General features: G+C 37.9%; 2 protein-coding genes across 6 annotated transcripts in view; one reads left to right on the forward strand and one right to left on the reverse strand.

Annotated features, from left to right (window-relative positions):
• LOC136242389 (beta-1,3-N-acetylglucosaminyltransferase lunatic fringe-like) overlaps positions 1 to 9,977 on the reverse strand; it is a 28,901-nt gene extending 18,924 nt beyond the window's left edge. Inside the window, exon 1 of the mRNA XM_066033813.1 lies at positions 9,775 to 9,977. Within this exon, the coding sequence (XP_065889885.1) occupies positions 9,775 to 9,900 (126 nt within the window). The 5' untranslated portion in view covers positions 9,901 to 9,977. The remainder of the gene's footprint in view (positions 1 to 9,774) is intronic.
• A 9,686-nt stretch (positions 9,978 to 19,663) lies between these two features.
• The window catches only part of LOC136242955 (uncharacterized), a 93,125-nt gene continuing 92,445 nt past the window's right edge, over positions 19,664 to 20,343 (forward strand). For 3 of the 5 annotated variants that reach the window (XM_066034463.1, XM_066034462.1, XM_066034460.1), the window contains exons 1-2: positions 19,664 to 19,859; positions 19,914 to 19,968. The gene's annotated coding sequence lies outside the window, so the exon portion shown is untranslated. Of the gene's footprint in view, positions 19,860 to 19,913; positions 19,984 to 20,343 lie in introns of all 5 variants that reach the window. The other 2 variants (XM_066034461.1, XM_066034464.1) reach the window with 2 other exon arrangements.

The following is a 20,343-nucleotide window of genomic DNA, read 5'->3' on the forward strand; positions in this document are numbered from 1 at the left end:
GACTATGGAGAGGCTGAGATACAATCAATGGCCAAGAAGCAAGCTGCCCTCCTTCAACACTTCTGGACAAGATGGAGGAAAGAATATTTAACTAGTTTGAGAGAGTTCCACCGAGCCAGTGATCCCAACATTCAAACTGTGAAACCAGGAGCTGTCGTCCTAGTCCACGATGATACTCCTCGTATCAGCTGGCGACTTGCTGTAGTAGAGGACACCATTGCTGGAGAAGATGGTCTTGTAAGAGCAGCCAACATTAGGACATCCACAGGCAAAACAAACCGCCCAGTGGCCAAGTTATATCCTCTTGAGGTAACTGCTGCTGACCCTTTGCTCAGGCGAGTCTCAACAGTCCAGGACAAGTCAGTCAACTCAGATGACCAGGCAGTCAACCAAGAAGAGAGCAGTCTACAAAGAAGACCTGTTTGCACAGCTGCAATTCGGGGCAGACAACAAGTTAAGGAATGGACTCAATCATTATGTGGCCCCCCGGAGGATGTTGAGAACTAGTAACTATGATATTATATTTGTAGTACATTACATCTTGTTCTATGCATCACGTGTACGTATGTTTATTAGTGCTCATCATGAAGTGTGAACGCGTGTAGCTGAAACAGCAGTTCTGTTGTCCGCGGCGTCTGAATCATTCTTCGAATAGCCTTCGAACCTTATAGTCGTACTAACTTACCACTATCTCTCACAAGTATATTGATGGAAGGCTGCCAACATTTTGTTCAATATTAAAGTGATCACCAAGGTATTGTGACTGATTCCAATGTAAATCACGTGACTTGCTGATCACTCAACATAGCTAAAAGGTGTGAGAGTGAACAGTAGTGGATGAAGTAAACAGGGATGCACTACGTACAGTATGTACCCAGTCAATAGCTAGCATAATAGCATAATAAGCTCACACGCAATGTGGTACTGCTCAAACGTAACATCGCACTCGCTCGATTGTGAGTGATTAAAAACTTACTAATTAAAAGGTGTGGCACCCATTTCCTTCGCAAGTATTCATATAGGGGTGTGCATGACATTTTATATTATTCTATTAGGAACCCATATGAAGATGGGCTCCAAAATGTATGCAGATTCAAACTTTTTGTAGGTTCTACTACCAGCCTGAAAGTGGCAGGAATTCTGCCTTGGAATACCTGTAAGCTGGCAAGCGCCATTTTTCAAGTAGATGCTTATAATTCTAATCAATAAGCAAGCAGGACACTTATAATTCTAATCGATACACGCCATGCTGATAAAAAGCGGTCTGGCCATGTAAGACTACTATCCCCCTAGGTAGTCTCACCAGCCAGCCTGTATTTTTTCTTGGTCAGAAAAAAATAGTCTTGTAGCATGGCCAATAGCTACTAATGGATCATGAATGGATCTGTTACCTGTTAATGGATTGTGAATATCATTATTGCACCCTCAGTTATGGCAAAGGGTGTATTCTTCTCCGTAGCACTTAGTACAGCTTGTTAGGTTGTGGTTGAGCTTGAAAGGTTTGATGTTAACCAACTCAATTTCTTTACCGTCAAAAAGCTCTGGACTGTTGTGTGGCTAGTTATTGGCTATGTTACCAAACTGTATTTTTTCCCGACCAAACGACAAAAGAAACAATAAAGGCTGGCTGGTGAGACTAACCCTCCTTTCCCAAATAGTGGACAGCTTCCTGGCACAATCAGGCCATTTATCATGTTCCATCTCCTGAATCCACCCTCGCCTGAACTGGTCTGATATCTCTTCAGATTAGTGTATTCAGTATACAGTGTATACATAGTAAAAACTGGCGTGTTAAAACAGCACACTAAAATGTGACCAGATTTAGCAAAATCAACCATATGGGTGCAAAAGCCAAAAGTGAGGTAACACCAGCAGGAAGTTGCTGCACTATCAAGCCAGCAATTTCTATATCAAACTTGTCTTCAACTTGTCGGGTCTGCTTTTGGTGGACTGTTCTCTGGCGGCCTGTATAACCACACCAGGCTTCTGTACAGGTCTGTAAACAACAGGGAGTTTGGGGGTTCATACACTCTGGGCAGACGAGCAGGGAGCTGAATGTGTGATGTATGTCTGTTTTGTGAGATTTCAGTATATTTCCTGCCTTTGATGGGTTGTTTTGTGGTCTGGTGCCTTCAGTTACCATTCTTGTCCATTTTGTAGTCTATCTCTTTCCTGCCCCGCCATCCCCCACCCTCTTTTGAGGATTCGTGATATAGCAACACTGGTGAAAAACCTATCTAAAATGGCGGGAAACTCTACAGGGATTACCTTGGCCACTAGCTGCTCTTAAAGGTTGTGAATTGCTCCATCTTTGTTGAAAAATCCAAACGTGTAGCTGCCAAGGCTGGTGAGTAACAAAGCTTTAAATTGTTAAAATACGCTTTTCTCTGAATCAACAATGCACCCATAAGGGTGATTTTCCAAAATCCAGTCACAGATATCTCCAGTTTCAGCACATGTGCTACTCCATTTGTGCTAATTTAGCACGTAGGAGTGTTTTGACACAGTACAGTTACTTAAAATGAGAGTATCCTAAACAACACACCAGCTCTGTAAAACCGCGCACTGATGTGTTAATTTGACCTGCTAGTGTGTTGAAAGCCAATTGCAATATATTAAGTAGTGCTGAGCAATATTACAATGTTTTAGTCAAACCGTGGTATCTATTTTTGATACCGTCCAATTTTTTAACTACCGCAAATACCGTGAATTCTAAAACACATTCAAGTCTTTTAGTAGATAAGATAACATACCCTATGTGAAAAAGTGTACTTACAGCACACATGAATGGATATGTAATGCAGTATACATAAGTCAGGGGGTAGAACATGATATCACAATAATTGCGTGATGAATTCGTACTGTACATTTTGCCATAGGGTTACGTTCTAGTAAACTGTGAAGTTTGGCTCTGTGTATATTTTCAGAAGTGGTACTTCACTACAGTAGAAATCGTATTATGTATCTACTAATCCCTTATAATCCCCAGTGACATTATGGTGAATTTTGCAATAGCGCATTATTTAGAATAAATGCTGATCTTAATTTCAGGTACCTTCGTTAACATTTGTGGTATTCTTGCTTGTTAGTAGTAAAGTTATAATACAATTGACATTGGCATCTACAATGATGCAAGTAGCTGGTGCGTTAGTTTTTCATCATGTAATTATCTCTGGAATTCAATTACACATATCAAAACTTGTTATTGAGAATTGTAAACCAAAGTGGTCTAAATAAAATTTTGCATAACATCAAGTTTCACTATTAGATCTTATGAATTACGCACTAAAGCAGCTTAAAATCAATTCCATGCCATTTTGGTATTCATGGCTTAGTTATACTGGTTGGTTGAAAAACCTTGTCAACAGCCGTTATTTCTTGTCCTATATAAAGTACATGTAATTTATACTAACTACAAAAGCAGTCAGTAGCACCCATAATCTCTACAGCACATTATACAAAGCCATTGAAGTGCTCTATACAGTTCTACCTAAGTAATGCTCTAATGTTACCATAGTAACATTTATTAATTGTAAAGTACTAATAATAATAATAAATGTTGATTACAACACAAATGCATCCCCATACAATTTCCTATTGATTACTCAGGTGGGAAACCCCCAAAAAGCAAGCTGTTACTCTCAAGCAGATTCACTCAACTTGATATCATTCTACATGTCAATACTTGCTGATTAAGAATCCACCCAAAGTAAGTGCCTAACCGATTATTATACTATAAAACAAACAGGGCTTTTCCGCTGTTTTATTACATATCTGAACACATAATTTGGCTTTATTCTGCCTTTTCTCTTACAAACTCCAATATATCACTCGAAATGCCATTCATCAAGGGTTCTGATAAGCCATACCAGATCTCCATAAATTAAAGTACAGTGAACCTCTCTTATCCGGGCGATCTGGTACATACTACTGTCCGTATCTCAGAAATGTCCGTAACTAAGAATAACATGCCATTATGCTAAAGTCACTTATACTGTTGTTATTGCTATCAGTTAGTGCTATGCAGTATAGGCAGAGGGGGGAAGTCACTACAGAGCATTCACAGTTACTCCCCTGAGTTGTAAAAATGCATTATCACCTAGCAACCAAGTGGTAGTAGAATAAACAAGCCACCAAACAGGTAAAAAGCAACTTTTAGGTTCCCTCTCTGTGCTCTCATCTAAACCAAACTTTATTACGGTCAATAAACTACCAGCCACATGGCCAATTTGAGCTGTCCGGACAATGGAGGTGCCTGGATAATAGAAGTCCAGATAGTGCCATGTTTAATAGACAGTGCCATAGACGGTGTCATTATCATGTAATATGTTTACATTATAATGTACGGTTAAGTTGATTCTTTTGTAATGATTATGCAAAACTATACACATTGTGACATCATGTATCCACCCCCCACCCCTGCTTGAACAGTGTGCTTTTTTAACACATGTCATGTGATACTTTAAGTGTGCTATTTGAACACATTTCGTGCACAATGAACACATGTTTAGTGTGCTGAAACTGCATGGGGACATGTTAGGCCACTCCAAATATGAATGTAGTTTCCTGTCCGAGATTTTTGAAAATTTGGTGAGGGAGGGAGGCTTATTATCATTATTCATTATTACATCAATGACCTTCGAGCCACAAAACTAAGTATGAAATGAGGTCAAAAATCTTCAGTTTTACATGCACAGTACTGTTTCATACTCTTCTTTAATTTTCACACACCCTATAGCATTACACTATCACTCTATGAAGCTGCTGGACCAAAGCAGTTACACATAATGATTCAAACTTAGCAGCTAAATACAGTGGTGTAGCTTTTTTGCCAGGTCTAGATATACACAGACTGATTTACATATTTACAATTTACTTGAGTGAAAAGTGCATTTATGTTGACCAAGAGGGCTTTGACAGGCTTGCAAAAAAGAGCCAGAAAATGAGATATCACTTAGTCTCTGTACATTGGCTGACACACTCCTTGAGGTTGTGACTATTTGCTTCTTATACTCACTTAGGCCATACCTATTTGATCTTATGTTGCGCGGGCCCGACCGACTACATTTTTCTTCAAATGAAATAATTTTGAAAATCACGTGTGCGGATCACGTGTACTTAATTAAAGACAACACATCATCAGCACTCTCGTGATATAGTCCAAAAGGGACCATTGAAGATCGTCCAATGCTCTAAAATTGTAGAATACGATGGGAAAGCTCTTTTGGAGATATCTGATGCTACTAGAAGAGTATGAAACCTAGATATTTAACTGTGTATGTACTATTATAGCTACGTTCATTGTTTGCATTTTGTATGCTTGTGTTTAAAATTTTTATCATTTTCATTTTCAAACCGACCTACCTACCCAAATTTGAAATAATTTTGCCCGCGCAACATAAGATCAAATAGGTATGGCCTTATTACTCAGCTAGGTTTCACATAATCTTATAGAATCTTTCATTTTGTGTGTCATTCATTCTTTCAGCATTTACCAAAGGGCTTTGAGGCACATGCCTAGCAGCAGTCCACTATAGTAAATTTCACTGCTTCAATGCTGAGCTCCAAGATGGTACCAGCTATGGACTATTTCCATATATCACTTCTTATATATCATCATTCTCCAAGGAACGGATGAACCATGGCTGCATACTCTGTATTATTACAACAGTGACTTCCCACAGAGCCGAAAGGAGATGCGTCCCATGTCATGATTCACAATTTTGAAAGCATTTGCTAAAACTTTTGCCAGTCCTTGTTGATGATCACGTGTTCTCACATAGCTATATGTAGTAATTACTAGTAAATTTGAAAACTCTAGGTATATTTACAGATTGAAGACTACAATCACAACAGGTTGCAATTCAACCATTCATGTTTCTTCAACAGTGGGTAAACAATCTGAACAAAATTTAGCATTATGGCTAACTATGAAACCAGTATTTATAAGGCGTGTTTTGTCTGACTAATATATAACCGAGGCTTAAAATATTAATTGCCACTTGAGCACTTGCTATAGCTACTGATCTAATGTAATAGCTAGTGCATGCAGAGAGATTGCCATTCCATCATCTAGCTCAGTATTGCTAAACTTACTTAGACTTTCCACAGCTTTGTAGTGATCAATCAGTTACAAGGCCTCTTAGAACTACTCTTTCAGAGTTTCAGCACTTAACAGAAGGCTTTACACAGGTCCATACATGTGGCAGCACTGCCAAGAAATAATTATCTTCTCATAATTAGAGAATAATGACAATAATATGGTAATAATGACCATTTAATGCAGGTGCTCAGATGTGATGTGGGCGGCAGTATATCACAAGGGGTCCGCAACAGGCTGTAAATCTTGTAGGCAATGCTGAAAATTACAGTGTAAATCTTAACATGCAAAGTGTCCATAAATTTCTGTACTTTGCCGGAAATTTGTTTTTCAGGAAATTAATTGCATGAATTCATACGTCACTACCACATTACGTTCTTGAAGTGTTACCATGCTGGTGCAAGGATTATGCTGTGCCTGTGGGATTCAGTCATGTTATAAAGTCTGATAAATAGAGAAGGTATGTGATAGGACTGGATGTCTTCGGTTTACACGACAATGGTTTGTCGGTCATCATGACTCATCACCTGGGGTGCAGTGAGCTAACTACATGTAGCCTGTAGTAGAAGCGTGGATAGTGTGTGAGACACAGCAAGGGAAATATTATCAAGTTTGAATAGCATTTCCAAAACTATTGTTACAGGAACTCGCTGCAACTGACAAGATGAGTAAAGGAAGTGATGTAGTAAACTAGCTGTAGATCAGTAGCTACAACTTGAAAAGAGTCCAGGAAGAGTAATGAGGGAACAAGTCATGAAGAATGGGCTTGGAATCATTCTGAGCCTGGACCATACACTACCATGACCCTAGTTCTTATTTATTAGTCACTAAAAACCTGTGGTGGAGCCACTACTGGCAGGGAGTCAGAAGCACTTTATTAAAACTCCAGTGAATGCAGAAAACATCCCAGACCAGGTGGGGACTTGATACACTGACAGCTTGCAGTCTATAAACTTATGTGTGTGATCAAAATGCAATCGCAAAGCCATCCACTTAACAAAAATGCAGTGGTTAATAGCTATTAATTATCTCAAAGAACAGGATGGAAGGAACGCAGAGAAGATGTTTGAGTATCTACTATACACGTGTATATGGTTGATAGAGAATAACTTTTGCATTTATGCTTTGTATTATCCATTCCTATGATTCCAACTAAAAGTATGACTCATGTAGAATTTTAGAGATTTGATATAGTGCATGTGTGGCTAAAAGAGACAGGCACAGTTATAGTGCTTATTAATACAGGGAATTATACTTGGTAAAGGTAGAGCCTGTATACCAGAAGGCCTTATAAAGGCCTAAGATGTTTATATTAGCTGCACTAAGTATGTTTGAAAAGTAGGAAAAAGAAGAAAAAATTGGAATGTAGCTGTGCAATGGTAAAGCATATCAGCATGTGTAGTGTGCTCCAGCTAGGTATGTTCCCAGATGAAGTCAATATTTCAGTAGTGATTGAGGAAGCTATCACAAGATTCAGATCTGGACGTCACTAAGGAAAATAGTAACTGAATGAAAGGAAATAGCTATAGTTACAGGGTTGCAATTATTACTGTTTTAGTGGAAAAATTTTTAAAAACACTTCTGACATTATTGAATTTTCAATTCAAAATGGTAAGTAAAAACATTAAAAGGTGACTAGACTGGACCGTAAGACAATTTTAATAAAATAATAATTACCATGATACTGGCTATATAGTAGCTACTGTAGACTATCACTACTTCTGAATATACAACCGTATATAAATTTAACTTTGCTAGTTACTATTCTGTAGTGCAACTCAGCTGACAATTTCCGTCTGACTTTTAGTACTAACTCAGTCAACTAGTTCACTTACAACTCAGCATAGCACAATTAACAGCCTTTTTATTCTCTAGCTGAAACATGTAGTGATCATGAGATCACAATAGTATTAGATGTGTTTTGCTACTGCAGATAACCAGTTAAGATGGCGTGGGGTAAAATAAATGTAAAGCCTAGCGCTATAACTGAGAACAGAAGAAAGTGGCATAATTGTGATAGAGTTTTGTAGCTAACTGCATAAAGCCGGTGAATTTAATATTATACTCACGTGCACCTTAATCCCACACTTCAGACTTAGTTTAATTTGAAAATATCAATGTCATGGTAGCTACAATGAATAACCATGAATTATGTTGTTAACCTTCACAGTATTATTATTGTACGATGTTTTGCACATATGACGGTTACAAATCTTGAAAAAAGTTGATAAATCTATGAAAATCTTGTGTAAATCTTAATAAATCTGTAAATCGTTTGTAAATTTCAAAATTTTATGATATCATAGGCGATTTTTGCCCCGTTGCTGACCCCCCGGTATATCCTCATTGGAGTGGCCTTACTGTAGCTACAATAGCACACTTGTTTTTAGTGGTATTTCACCCACTGCCCGCTAAATGACGATTGTGCCCTTGCAGGATTTTTGGGCTACTTGGCCCATGACCACAATCACATACTGTTACAATACAATGAATGGCAAATGGATTTTAATGTGTCTAAATGCAACATCTTACAAGTTACCTCACACCACACCACCAATACATTTACATATCAAATGAATGGAGTACCCTTCAAATCAGTAGAAAAGATTAAATATCTTGGGGTTTACTTGACCAATAAACTTTCATGGCACAATCACATTGACTACATATGCAGCAAAACAAATTGATTGCTTGATTTCCTAAGGCAAAACTTACATTCCTGTCATAAACACTTCAAAGAATATGCCTACAAACAATTTCTGCTGCTATCTATCGAATATTGTTGTGCCATCTGGGACCCACACCACCAAAATGACATCTCTAAATTTGAAATGATCCAACATCGAGCTGCTCGTTTTGTTTAAATAAACCTTGGAACAGACACCACCGTGACAGTATCACAGACATGTTAAATGAACTAAATTGGCCATCTTTACAAGAACGTAGAAAGCAAGCACACCTCATCCTATTGTACAAGATAGTTAATCATTTATTACTGGTCCCAAATCCGGCGCTGTCTGCCATCATTAAATCAAACTACTACCAGAGCCCATCACGATCAGAATTTTAATCATATACAATCTTCAGTAAACACGTATCTCTATTCATTCCTACCCAGAACTATTCCCCATTGGAACGATCTATGTATCCCAAATCTATCTACCATTGATCTTGAACCATTTAAACAATCAACTACTCCTACTTGCCATACACTTCTTTCCGTGCAAAAGAAGTGTATGGCAAGCGAGATGGCCTGTCCTTAGCTCGAGTGGTGAGTTATTGCTCGAGCCGCATTTGCTTCCCATACTTCTGTATGGGACTTCCGCTTTCAAGTTACCGTCGAGTTTTGCGCCGTCTACGCTTAATTAATCATTTTTCGTTCGAGTAATAGAGTGTGCATATCGTCTATTGTAACTTAGCACTTATCAGTTGTATTTATTGTAACTTACATAGCACTCACTGTAATTTAGTACTCATTGTAATCTAGCACTTATTGTAACTTACCACTTACTGTAATTTAGCACTAATTGTAACCTAACACCTATTGTAACTTAGCACTTATTGTAACTTAGTACTAATCATTATTGTAACTTATAAACTAGGCACTTGTGTGTACGTACCGTGTACATTAGCGTAGCTAATCAATAAATAATTTTTTTTTTTAATACACTTACTGGATACAATACTGACGTCGTCGGAGACCAGACAGACATTAGCAATGCCGCAACAGTTACACATCCCAACACGGTGACACACATTTGTAAAACGCGCAACCAACCACCAAAGTTACTTGGACCCATCAGCAAATATTGTTGACAGAGCTATGTTTTTCGCATGCCGACTCCGGAGCATTCGTTCAATATTTACCACTATGGGGCGGGCGTCGTCCGGCTCACTGTAGTTTATCATTATTAAATTCCTTGTATCTCGTCACCGCCCGCATAGGTTATTAGGTAGCCGCATCGAATTTTAATTATTTTGGTTATAGATCACGTGAATGCACTATTTCATGATAGGAGGTACAGAGTAACCAACTTTTAAGTAAATGCATATATTATATTATTATTATTATTATATTATTACTGTGCAGACCTCTGAAAAGAGTTAAACATAGCAGAAGGGTGGAAGTCTCCCTACTCTTGTTCCACAGGTGTACAGTCCGTGGCAGCCTTCAAAAGATCGAGATACTCTAATAGAGCAGTCAGAGACTGAAATAGCAAGAGTCGAATGTATAATAATCAATAATTACCTCCCGCCCGCACCAGTTTTTGTTCCGTGGGGTGACGGGAAACAAGCAGTATACCTTATGATGACTGCCTTTGCCAACCACCCCCAGCACTGATGGCATGTGCTGGTCAACTGAATAAAGGGCCAGCAAGGACACAAGGCCCAAGCATTATTAAGTTAAGTAGGACTCCACTCTGGAGTCCTATACTAAAGACGCCAATGGATGAACGTGCTCCGCGGATTGCAGAGCGTAGCAGTGAGAAGCAGAGGCAACAACGAAGCCAACCCAGAACAACAGAATATTCATCTCCTCACTTGGTGGATAAAAGGCTAGCCAGACGTTTATAGAAAACACTAGCTTCGTAAGCAAACCTCTCCGGTGGCAGACAAAACAATTGGAGTATATAGCTAAAGCCAAGGCTCGAGGAGAGGGGTCGCCAACGCCCGCGCAAAATTTTAAATTATGTACGAGAGTCCCAATATTTAAGTATTTCAAAACGTATTTCTATATTATTTCAATAAATAGTTCATGTATTTATGTGTATTTATAATTGGATTTCTCAGATAGTGCATAATCTGGCAACTTGAGTGTTGTTGTAGCAAATCAATACCTGCTTTTGTTTGCTCTTTATAGGGCGATGACGGCACTGGTGTAGAGAAGGATCACTGAAAGGTTGAGGTACATTCCTGTCAAAACCACAGAGAAATAATTGTGGCGATTTGTGCACCACCCTTAACCCCAAGTTATTATAACCAAACTGGGTTCAATTCCATCCTAGCTCATAACTTTCTTCAATTTTGGGACCTTAGTTGAGAGTCAGTCTACTATGCGGCGTAAATATGAAACATCCGTCCATAATTCCTCCCCCCAAAATTTGTTCATTGAAAGTAAGAATCTCTTTGTTTCATTTCTGTGGCTACCATAAAGCAAACATGAGTTACGTGTGTTTGTTTACATTGCGGTATATAAAACAAACATTATCACCGTTTATATGGTTGAATAGCCTTCTTGTTTGATAGCTTGGGTATATTTAGGCCTAAAACTACACCTAAATGAATATCCCAGTTCATGGTGGATAGTGCCACCTTGCTCCACACTCAAAGAGCTTGACGTATAGCAATCTCAATAAACTCCCAAATGAGATTGCTATTAAAATATCATATCATGAAGTATGCTTACTGAGATACATAGTTAGTGTATGCGTAGCTCTGTATTTATGATACTGTGCGCATGCATAGCACAAGTCTCTACAAGGTAGGTTATACGGGATAATCAGGCTTTACAGTGACAACTGCAGGAGGGTTATGGCTTCCCAGTATTATCATGCACAGAGATCTCTATTTGGAACATTTATACAGAAACATTCTCAATACATATCTACCCCTGATTTACGGAGAAACTACTGTTTTTACTTTAGTTTTAACCATATCCATTGAGTCCAAATAAAGATCCCTGTGTGTTTAACATGCTGGCAGCTGGCTTGTTTGACTCTTGTTTCTTTACTTTTTCAATGATCTCTATTTAGATGCTTTAATTTTTAAAATTATAGGGTAACTATTTGTGCCGGTAAAATAACAGTGTTAGTTACAAAATAAGTAGCGCAAAATCTTGGTCTTGCAAAATTTTGCCATTTCATCCTATTTTTGCAGATGCAAAACTAGATAATTGATTTTCCCATTTGTGTGTGTGCATGTGTTCATCATGCATGTATATAATAAACAATGGGATATCTACAACAGGGGGTTGTAGGGTCTAGGCCATGCTAAATTTGGCTAGTGCCCTACCAAGCTGAAGACTCGAATCCCACAATCACCAGCTTTTCATGGGTCATTGCATTATCTAACAAATGAAACTTATTCTATACTAAATTACTCATCCAATAATTACAATGATTCTAATTATGCCCACCAATTGAGCAGGTGATTTACTTACCTGTTGGTGATATTGATAAGAACATGTCTTGGCTAGTGTTGTTGTGGTTTATAATCATATCTATAGATCCTTGTAAGATTTGCAGTGTTTCATCATGTATAGGTGCTTGTTCTAATGTTGTTAGTGTTACTGTATACATACAATCTGAACAGATTAAATAATAAACAAACTAATTCATGAAAATCTAAAAGAATGTTTTTTTTGTAGCTGAAATGGCATAAGATGCCATTTTACAGCTGTTTAAATTCAGAATTTTTCCTGAGAGGGTGGAATGCCCCTGCCTTCAGCAGCATATTATACAGTGCCCCGGGAAAATCTAGATACGGCACTGATAATAAATGTGATACTATCATAGTATGGAAATATCCTGTATTCATGTGGCTGCTCATTTGCATTCCACACTTAGCCTGTTTCATCATAATCACGTACTTATTATAGGTGGATGAAATGTTGTACATGAACTTCTAGGTGAGGCCTAAAGGTCCATGTACAACATTTCATCCACCTATATTATATACAGTGACCAATTAGCATAGTACACTTCTTCAGTTATTTCTCCATTTACTCCAAAACTCAGACACAATCTGTATGTATACTTATTTGGCTAAATGACATTTATATAATATACACATTGTTTCCCAACAAAGGCACACTGGCATACAGACAGCTGTGCTATTGCAACAGACTACTTTACCAGAAGCCATTATAGTAGATTGATGTTACTATTGATTCAATATCCACCAGCTGTTCAATTGAATTATCAGTCTTACCACAAGTGCCGATCATGACCAATGAACAGGTGTTATAGCTGGATATGATAAAATTCCATGTCCATAGAGTAGCTGGAAAAGAGTCGGACAAAATGGAACCGGCAGAAGTTGAATATTAGAAAGTAGACATGGAATGCATAGCAATTTTTAACACAAAGCATGGAAACAATGTGATAACTGGATTGAAGTCCTAGACTTAAAAGTATGAGTATTTGTCCAGTAGGGACAAACGATAAGACCACTACTATTGCTATCACAATGAATAGAACATTTTAAAGCCGGCTATGTTAGATAAAAAAAAGCATGAGTGTGCAATCAAGGTCAAGGTAGCAGCCCCATCCATATGGATATTTAAGCAGCAACTAACAGCTCCCAAAATTTCCATGCTGAGTAAATAATTTTATAGTGTACATTCCATTATAATGGAAAGAAACTTGAACATAGTATAGCTATCTCTATCAGAATTACAATTACCATTACTTTAGATAGCATGTAATGTATTAAATTGTGTAATGTATTAAATTTAATCCATCTACGTATATATAATGGATCAGGCTATAAGTGTGGTACACTAATGAGATGAACATGACAGTATCATATTCCTAAACAATCAGTGTCACATTTACTGGCACACTGGCACACAAACTGGTACAAAGCAAGGCTAAAAAGGTATATTCCCTATTAAGGGCATCCTGTGTGGTCAGTATATAATGGTCATAACTAACTTATCTCTTTGCAGCTTTCACAGTTATACACAGGATTATGTGCTTGCAATCTTGGTAGCACATGTTCAGCTGTATGTATACTTCAACTCCAAAGTCTTCAGTATACATAATACACAATCACAAACACATTACTTCTCAATGAAGGCAGTACTGGCACATGCATGCAGAAGTGTCATCATTACACCAGTTATAGTATAGCTACAATGTCAAGTAAAGAGTTTTAAATTTTTAGCTCTTTTATATTAATTTTTCATAGTATATTACTAGTTTTTACTTGTGGTGCATGCAGGAGCCCATAGGCTACTGGTGCATGGTATCTAACTAAATTTGAGCGTATAATTTCATTAGCAACCATAAAAAAAGTTTTTCATTATATTAGTAAAGCTAAATCTTCATGGGAATTTAGTGATGGTCACATCAAACCATAGTATTACTTTCCAAAGTTGGTCACCCATAATCCTCAAGGCTAATGCATTTGTTGACATTGTCAATGATCATTTTGCAGTGCTTACTTAGTTTCACCCCAATCAATGCCGCAAAAGACAAAGCCTAGACAGACATTGGTATGTATGCCTGGCCACACATTAAGTTATCACACCATTATGTTCAGGGATGACAGCATCAGCCAGGTATGCTGTGCCCTGAGGGTAGTAGACAATATTGTCCCAGTTTTACAGTTGGGTGCATGGCTGGCCATGGAGTATAAAATTTCTTGCTCAAGGAGACAACAGTAGGAGTGAGTCCCAACCTGGGAATTAAACGTTGAACCTTTCAATTACCAGGCTGATGCAGTTTCATATTTCAATCAAAGCGGATAGGCAAATAGCATGATGCCTATACCATGAAGAAACAATGAATTCAACACATACTATCAGCCTATATTGTATCTATATAGTTTATCTGCACTTGACATTTGTATGCCATATGAATTACAACTTCATCACAACTGTTCAAAACCCTTGTGAAAATATTGTTTATTGATAACAATTTGTATACAGTGAGTCCACAAGTTCATCACAATGTCTAGACAGTCTCACAATCGTATCACATATATAACACAAGAATGTCACATGCAATCATTTTTGAATGGGCAGTCTCCTTTCTTGCTCAATAACTAGAAAATTATGCACCACAGGCCATACATTTAGTAAGGTTGTGCCTAATCGGTTCAGCATAGGTGACACTGAACCAGTTAAATGTAGCCAACAAAGTTAATTGGACAGCATATTTGTGGAATAAATGCGGAAATGCTAATGTTGTTGGTTATTTAAATTGTCACTACATCACCCCCCTTGTTAGGGATAGTTATAATTTTAGTAACAACTCTTATTGTATCTAAATGACATTAAGCCACATCACAAGGACATCAAATTGACTCCATCTATCAAGACTTTCGTAAGGCGTTCAACAGTGTGCCTCACAACAAACTCCTAGTCAACTAGCACATTATGACATTACTGGTAATCTCTGGAACTGGTTCAACAATTATCTGCACAATTGTTCTCAATTTGTCAAAATTTGTTCTATTTTTGACTCTCTACTAGTACTGTTGGGTGTACCCCAGGGTAGCATTCCTGGCCCCTAACTGTTCTTGATCTACATAAACGATATATCATTACTCACACAATTCTTGAATCTCTTCCTGTTTGCTGACAATGCTAAACTCTGCAAAATTATTATCCAACTCTCTGACCTTTCATACCTACAACACGACCTAGACCAACTATACACTTGGAGCATTGACACTGATCTGATGTTCGGTATCAGTAATTGTATTCACTAATTAAGCTTCAACAACAAGATACCAACCTCTTACTCAGTTGGTGGAAATTCACTTCCACAACTGCATTGCCATCGTGATTCGGGTCTACTATTATCTGAAGATCTGTCCAAGTTGGAAGAACCATTATGAATATATAACTTCTAAAGTTTACAAATACATAGGACTGCTGAGATGTGCATTCAATAGCTGTCATTCTATAAGAGCCAAAAAATCCTCTAGTCAGATCCCAGCTAACTTATTGTTCCCAATTGTGGAATCTGTACTTGATCAAAGACACAGTTATTCTAGAAAGGATCCAGAGACAAGCTACTAAACAGATTATGATAATTACATAACTACAAGTTACAAGTAAGAGTTAACATCTACATTAGGTAGATATTCCTAAGCTATAACCATTAGTTAGAGCATCTACAGCAAAAGTAGTAGGCACATGGACTGTCAGAAGAAAAATTGTTCTAATGTTGTTACAGGTAATTATCATACAGTACGATAGTACTGTATAGTAGGGACTACAAAGGAGTAGGTGTGGCCCAAAATAACATCACCCAAAAACCAGCCTCGATTTTCCCAGATGATGATAGGCAGTACTGGTTAAGTAAAACTAAGCCCAAACAAGCTTTCAGATTGACCTGAAACTCTTTCAACAAGTTGTTATGGAATTTTAAGAAATGATTTAATGGAATTTTCTACTGACTGTTTGATGGCTTAAGACAAGCGTAACTCAATAACTGCTATGGCTACGGGCTTGATTTTTTCACTGTTCGACATCACTTAGGCCCGAGAGGTGCCTTTTGGCATACCGCACTATGTACAATGCATTCTTCATGGACTTACCGGTGTCCTCCTTTGTGTCCCATTCATCTTTGCTGACAGCAAAAAGTGTTAATTTGGCAGTAGCATGTGATGGCTTCCCTTTGAAAGAGAAATTGCCCGTATTTTTCATAGTGGCTATTTTGATTGTAGAGGTCCTTTTTGAACAGTTCTTGATTCATACTACTGTGCAATGGGTTGAACATAGCCGACAAAGAAGCGTAATGGATACTTCACTTTTCAGATGATAATTAATATAACTGGGGCATGCAGCACCATTTCTTTCTTTTGGCATGCGTGGATTGCAGAGGTGCTTTTCAAACAGTTCTTTATTTGTAATGCTATGTAACAGGTTGAACATAGCTGACAATGAACACTTTTCTGGTGATAATTGATATAGCTGGGGTGCGCGGTACCATTTCAGATGTGGTATGCGTGAGTTCACCAATCATAACAATTATTTACAAAAGTTAACAAATAAGTACACAAAAAAATTGGAATTTTCAACTAGAGTAGGGACCATAGTACATCAATAAAAAGTACTGAAACAAGCTGGAATAGTGCACAATATTAAATCACAGTAAAACAATAAGAAGTGTTATATCCCTTGTAACTAGGTTAGGTAATCCTAACAAATTGCTGTCAGACCTTCAGTGCTGGTCACTGTAAAGCATTAATAATAATAAAAAAATCCCTACTGTGCATTTTTATTATGGTATCTTGAGCACAGTAGGGATATAACACTTCTCATTGTTTTACTGGAATTTAATATCATGCACTGTTCCAGCTTGTTTCAGTACTTTTTATCGATGCACTATGGAGTTGAAAATTCCAGTGTATTTGTAGATGGTGGATTTAATGATCAATGTATGGTAGTTTATTCCATAATCTTGGTAGCCTGAAGTTTCTAGTATAATAAGTTATACATGTTGGAGCGGATCAGATGTGAATAAGTTTGTTGGTTGAGGTTGATCTGGTATTGGTGGTGCTGAAGGACACATATTGACATATGTTGAAGTGGTTTGATGGTTGTTTTAGTGCTTTGATGAAAAATAGCATGTCGTAGAAATCCAATATATACATTAAAGGTATTAAATCCAACTTGAGTAAACAAGTTTTGTAATCACTAAGTATTTTTATCTGGCTGCCAGCACAGGGCGTTGGCAGACCATCAATACACTTGTATTGTAATAATAGCCACTGAGAGGCATATAGGATAATTGTTACTCAAAGGAAAGGTGGTGCTGAACCAATTATGTAGAGCCATACAAAGTACATGATTGTGATCTCAATAAACCTTACTAAAAACTTACTTTTTGCTATAATATTGCCAAGAATAAAACAACACATGTACATTTTATGAAATAATATACTATAGTAGCTAGCAATACAAGAGCTATTATAACATGCATGGGTACAGGTACACAAGTAGTTCAAAAGATACATATTCTACATTATGCATTAGGTGGTTTACACACTTCATGTATACAGTAATCCTTTGTTTTAGAGCTACATTCCCTTTTCAATGAATTAAGAAACTGACCATCTCCACCCATCAATATACATGCAGCATTACTTACTAGTACTTTCTGCATCATTGCTATGTATCCAGCATCTGTGATACCACCAGTGGCTTGTACAAAACTATCCTCCCATTGATTCCTGTTCCACGTGTTTCCATACACAGTGCTAACTAATGCATGGACTGTTTTATCCACAGTATCATTGGCTAAATAAAGTGATGTATCGCCATCACCAAACCTTCCCAGATCCAGCGCTAATAATCGATTATCTTTAACTTTCTTTAATGCTGTTGATATATCATCGGAGCAAGTGTTAATTATAAATTTTTTTACAGCCTCTTGTGACATGCCATGATTATCTTTTAAACCTATAGCAAGTTTAATAGTTCTGACTATTACAGCCACATAGTTGCCTCCTTTAAGAAACATTTGTGTATATTTCTTGCTGTGCCTGACAACACGAGAACTGGGTTTTATATAGTCGAAAGCTTCATCATGGTGATATTCTGGTTTGTTCAAGTACATTCTACCATTGAAAGTTCCTGACCATGATGCAAACAAAATCAAGATACGTGATGATTGACTATGATTTCCTAATATCTGTCTATTAAACCATGTTAAATCCATAGGTACAAATAGATCAAACCGAAAGCAAACTTCTCTTATGATGGTTATGCCAAGCTTATAAAAAGTTTCTTTGGAAAACTGATGTCTATGTTGTTGGTTAGGATAACACTTTACTGCATCTCTCTCTATTTCATTATCTATGAAAACAGTTGAATCTTTTCCTACTACGACCCATGTATATACCATAATTGCTTCATTTGGCTTATCATTAATGAATTCTTTCCAAGGTAACAGCGGTTTTCCAATTCTCTTTGATGAAGTTTGATGATTCCAGTAATCCACATCAAAATAGTCCCCAAACAATAAAGGCATCATTGTGGATGAGCTTGAGAATTCGTTTACTGTGGCTGTTATTGCAGTATCGATACAGTTAGCAAGATTGAAATAAGAATTATGTACACATGGTTCTACCACGGTTAAGTTCATATCACCTGCCCAATGTACTAGCGCTAGCAGATTTCTTGCAGCAGATGTCTGGCCCTCACAAAAATCCCAGCTAAGTACGTAACCTCCACCTTTGACTGATATTTCCTCTGTTCCAACTCGGACGTCTGTAGGGCTAGTAGATCTGTAGTTGTCACGGTCACTAGGCTTTCCTCGTTGCAATTGGCTGTCTTCCGAGCCATCCTTTTCGACTAGCGAAAATCTGGGCTTGAATTTGAAGTGCGCTCCTAACAGCACAATGGCGACAAAAAGTATTAAAATAGTACAGCGAACTCTTCCAGCGTTGCAATGCACCATTTTTACAGGTATTGTGGCGAGCGAGCCTGAGTATAGAAATCGTAATAGATTCGCAATGTTGACGTCATTTCCATAGCAATTAATGCAACGCGGGCGTGTCGCATTGCTTGTGTGACACACGCATTCCGCCTTTTTCTCGCACAGTCAGTAGTCCAAAAATTAAAGTCTCCTCAGCAGTGGGTGTTTTCCTTAATGCAGCCAACGAAATCCACGAGATGTGCATTATTTAGAGTCATAAACACCGCTGTCGTAGATTCAAATACGGATGGTACCGCCATTTAGTAGTCTCGTGCTCAGCCGCTCGTGCCATCCGGGCTATATAACGCTAATGCGCAAAAACCAATAGTATGGCAGCCGTTCATGGAGTGTTTGCGCATTAGCGCGATTCGAGATAACATTGTTTCGCGTGGTCGATAAAATGCACCCCTATAACTTAGCTAGCTAATTGCATACCTTTGTTGCTTATTGCGCTTGTGACCCTAAGTATTATTCAGATTACTTGAGGCTGATTTTAGCTACACTGTCATAACGTCATTTGCAAGGGCAGCGCAATTTCGAAAGGCTACTTCTCAAGTGACAGATCGGTTGAGATCGCTGGGATTCAAGTTTGGCTATCTCTGGTACTGGTATGAATCTTGACGCTGCATTTTAATTTTGTTTTTGTTTTGTTGTAGTGACACAACGAAAGCGTTTACCTACCCGTGAGACGTCCGCAACTTGCAGAATTCGGTCAGTTGAACGCAGGTAGCTAACTATATTGACAGTCTTGCATGGCCAGTCAGACGTTCTTTTCTTTTGCAATCGTTATCTCAACCATAAAAAAGCTGGGGCATAAGAACAGAAATTGTTTGACTGTCCAGGCGAGACTACATTGAAAGTTCACGTACTAGCTACAGTGTATTCGTTGATGTGCTATAACTGGGGTTGATATGGTATGTGATGTGTTACATAATGATCATTGCATGTATTTCATTTAGCTACAAACTGCACAGGACATGTTTGATACAATCAGGTCCAGATGAATTCAAACAATCACATAGCCTCTAATAATGCTGTGTGCTCATTGTATAAGTATGGAATGGCATCAGAATGAGCTGTGTTGAT

The sequence above is a fragment of the Dysidea avara genome, chromosome 13, assembly GCF_963678975.1.
Source record: "Dysidea avara chromosome 13, odDysAvar1.4, whole genome shotgun sequence".
Classification (NCBI taxonomy): domain Eukaryota; kingdom Metazoa; phylum Porifera; class Demospongiae; order Dictyoceratida; family Dysideidae; genus Dysidea; species Dysidea avara.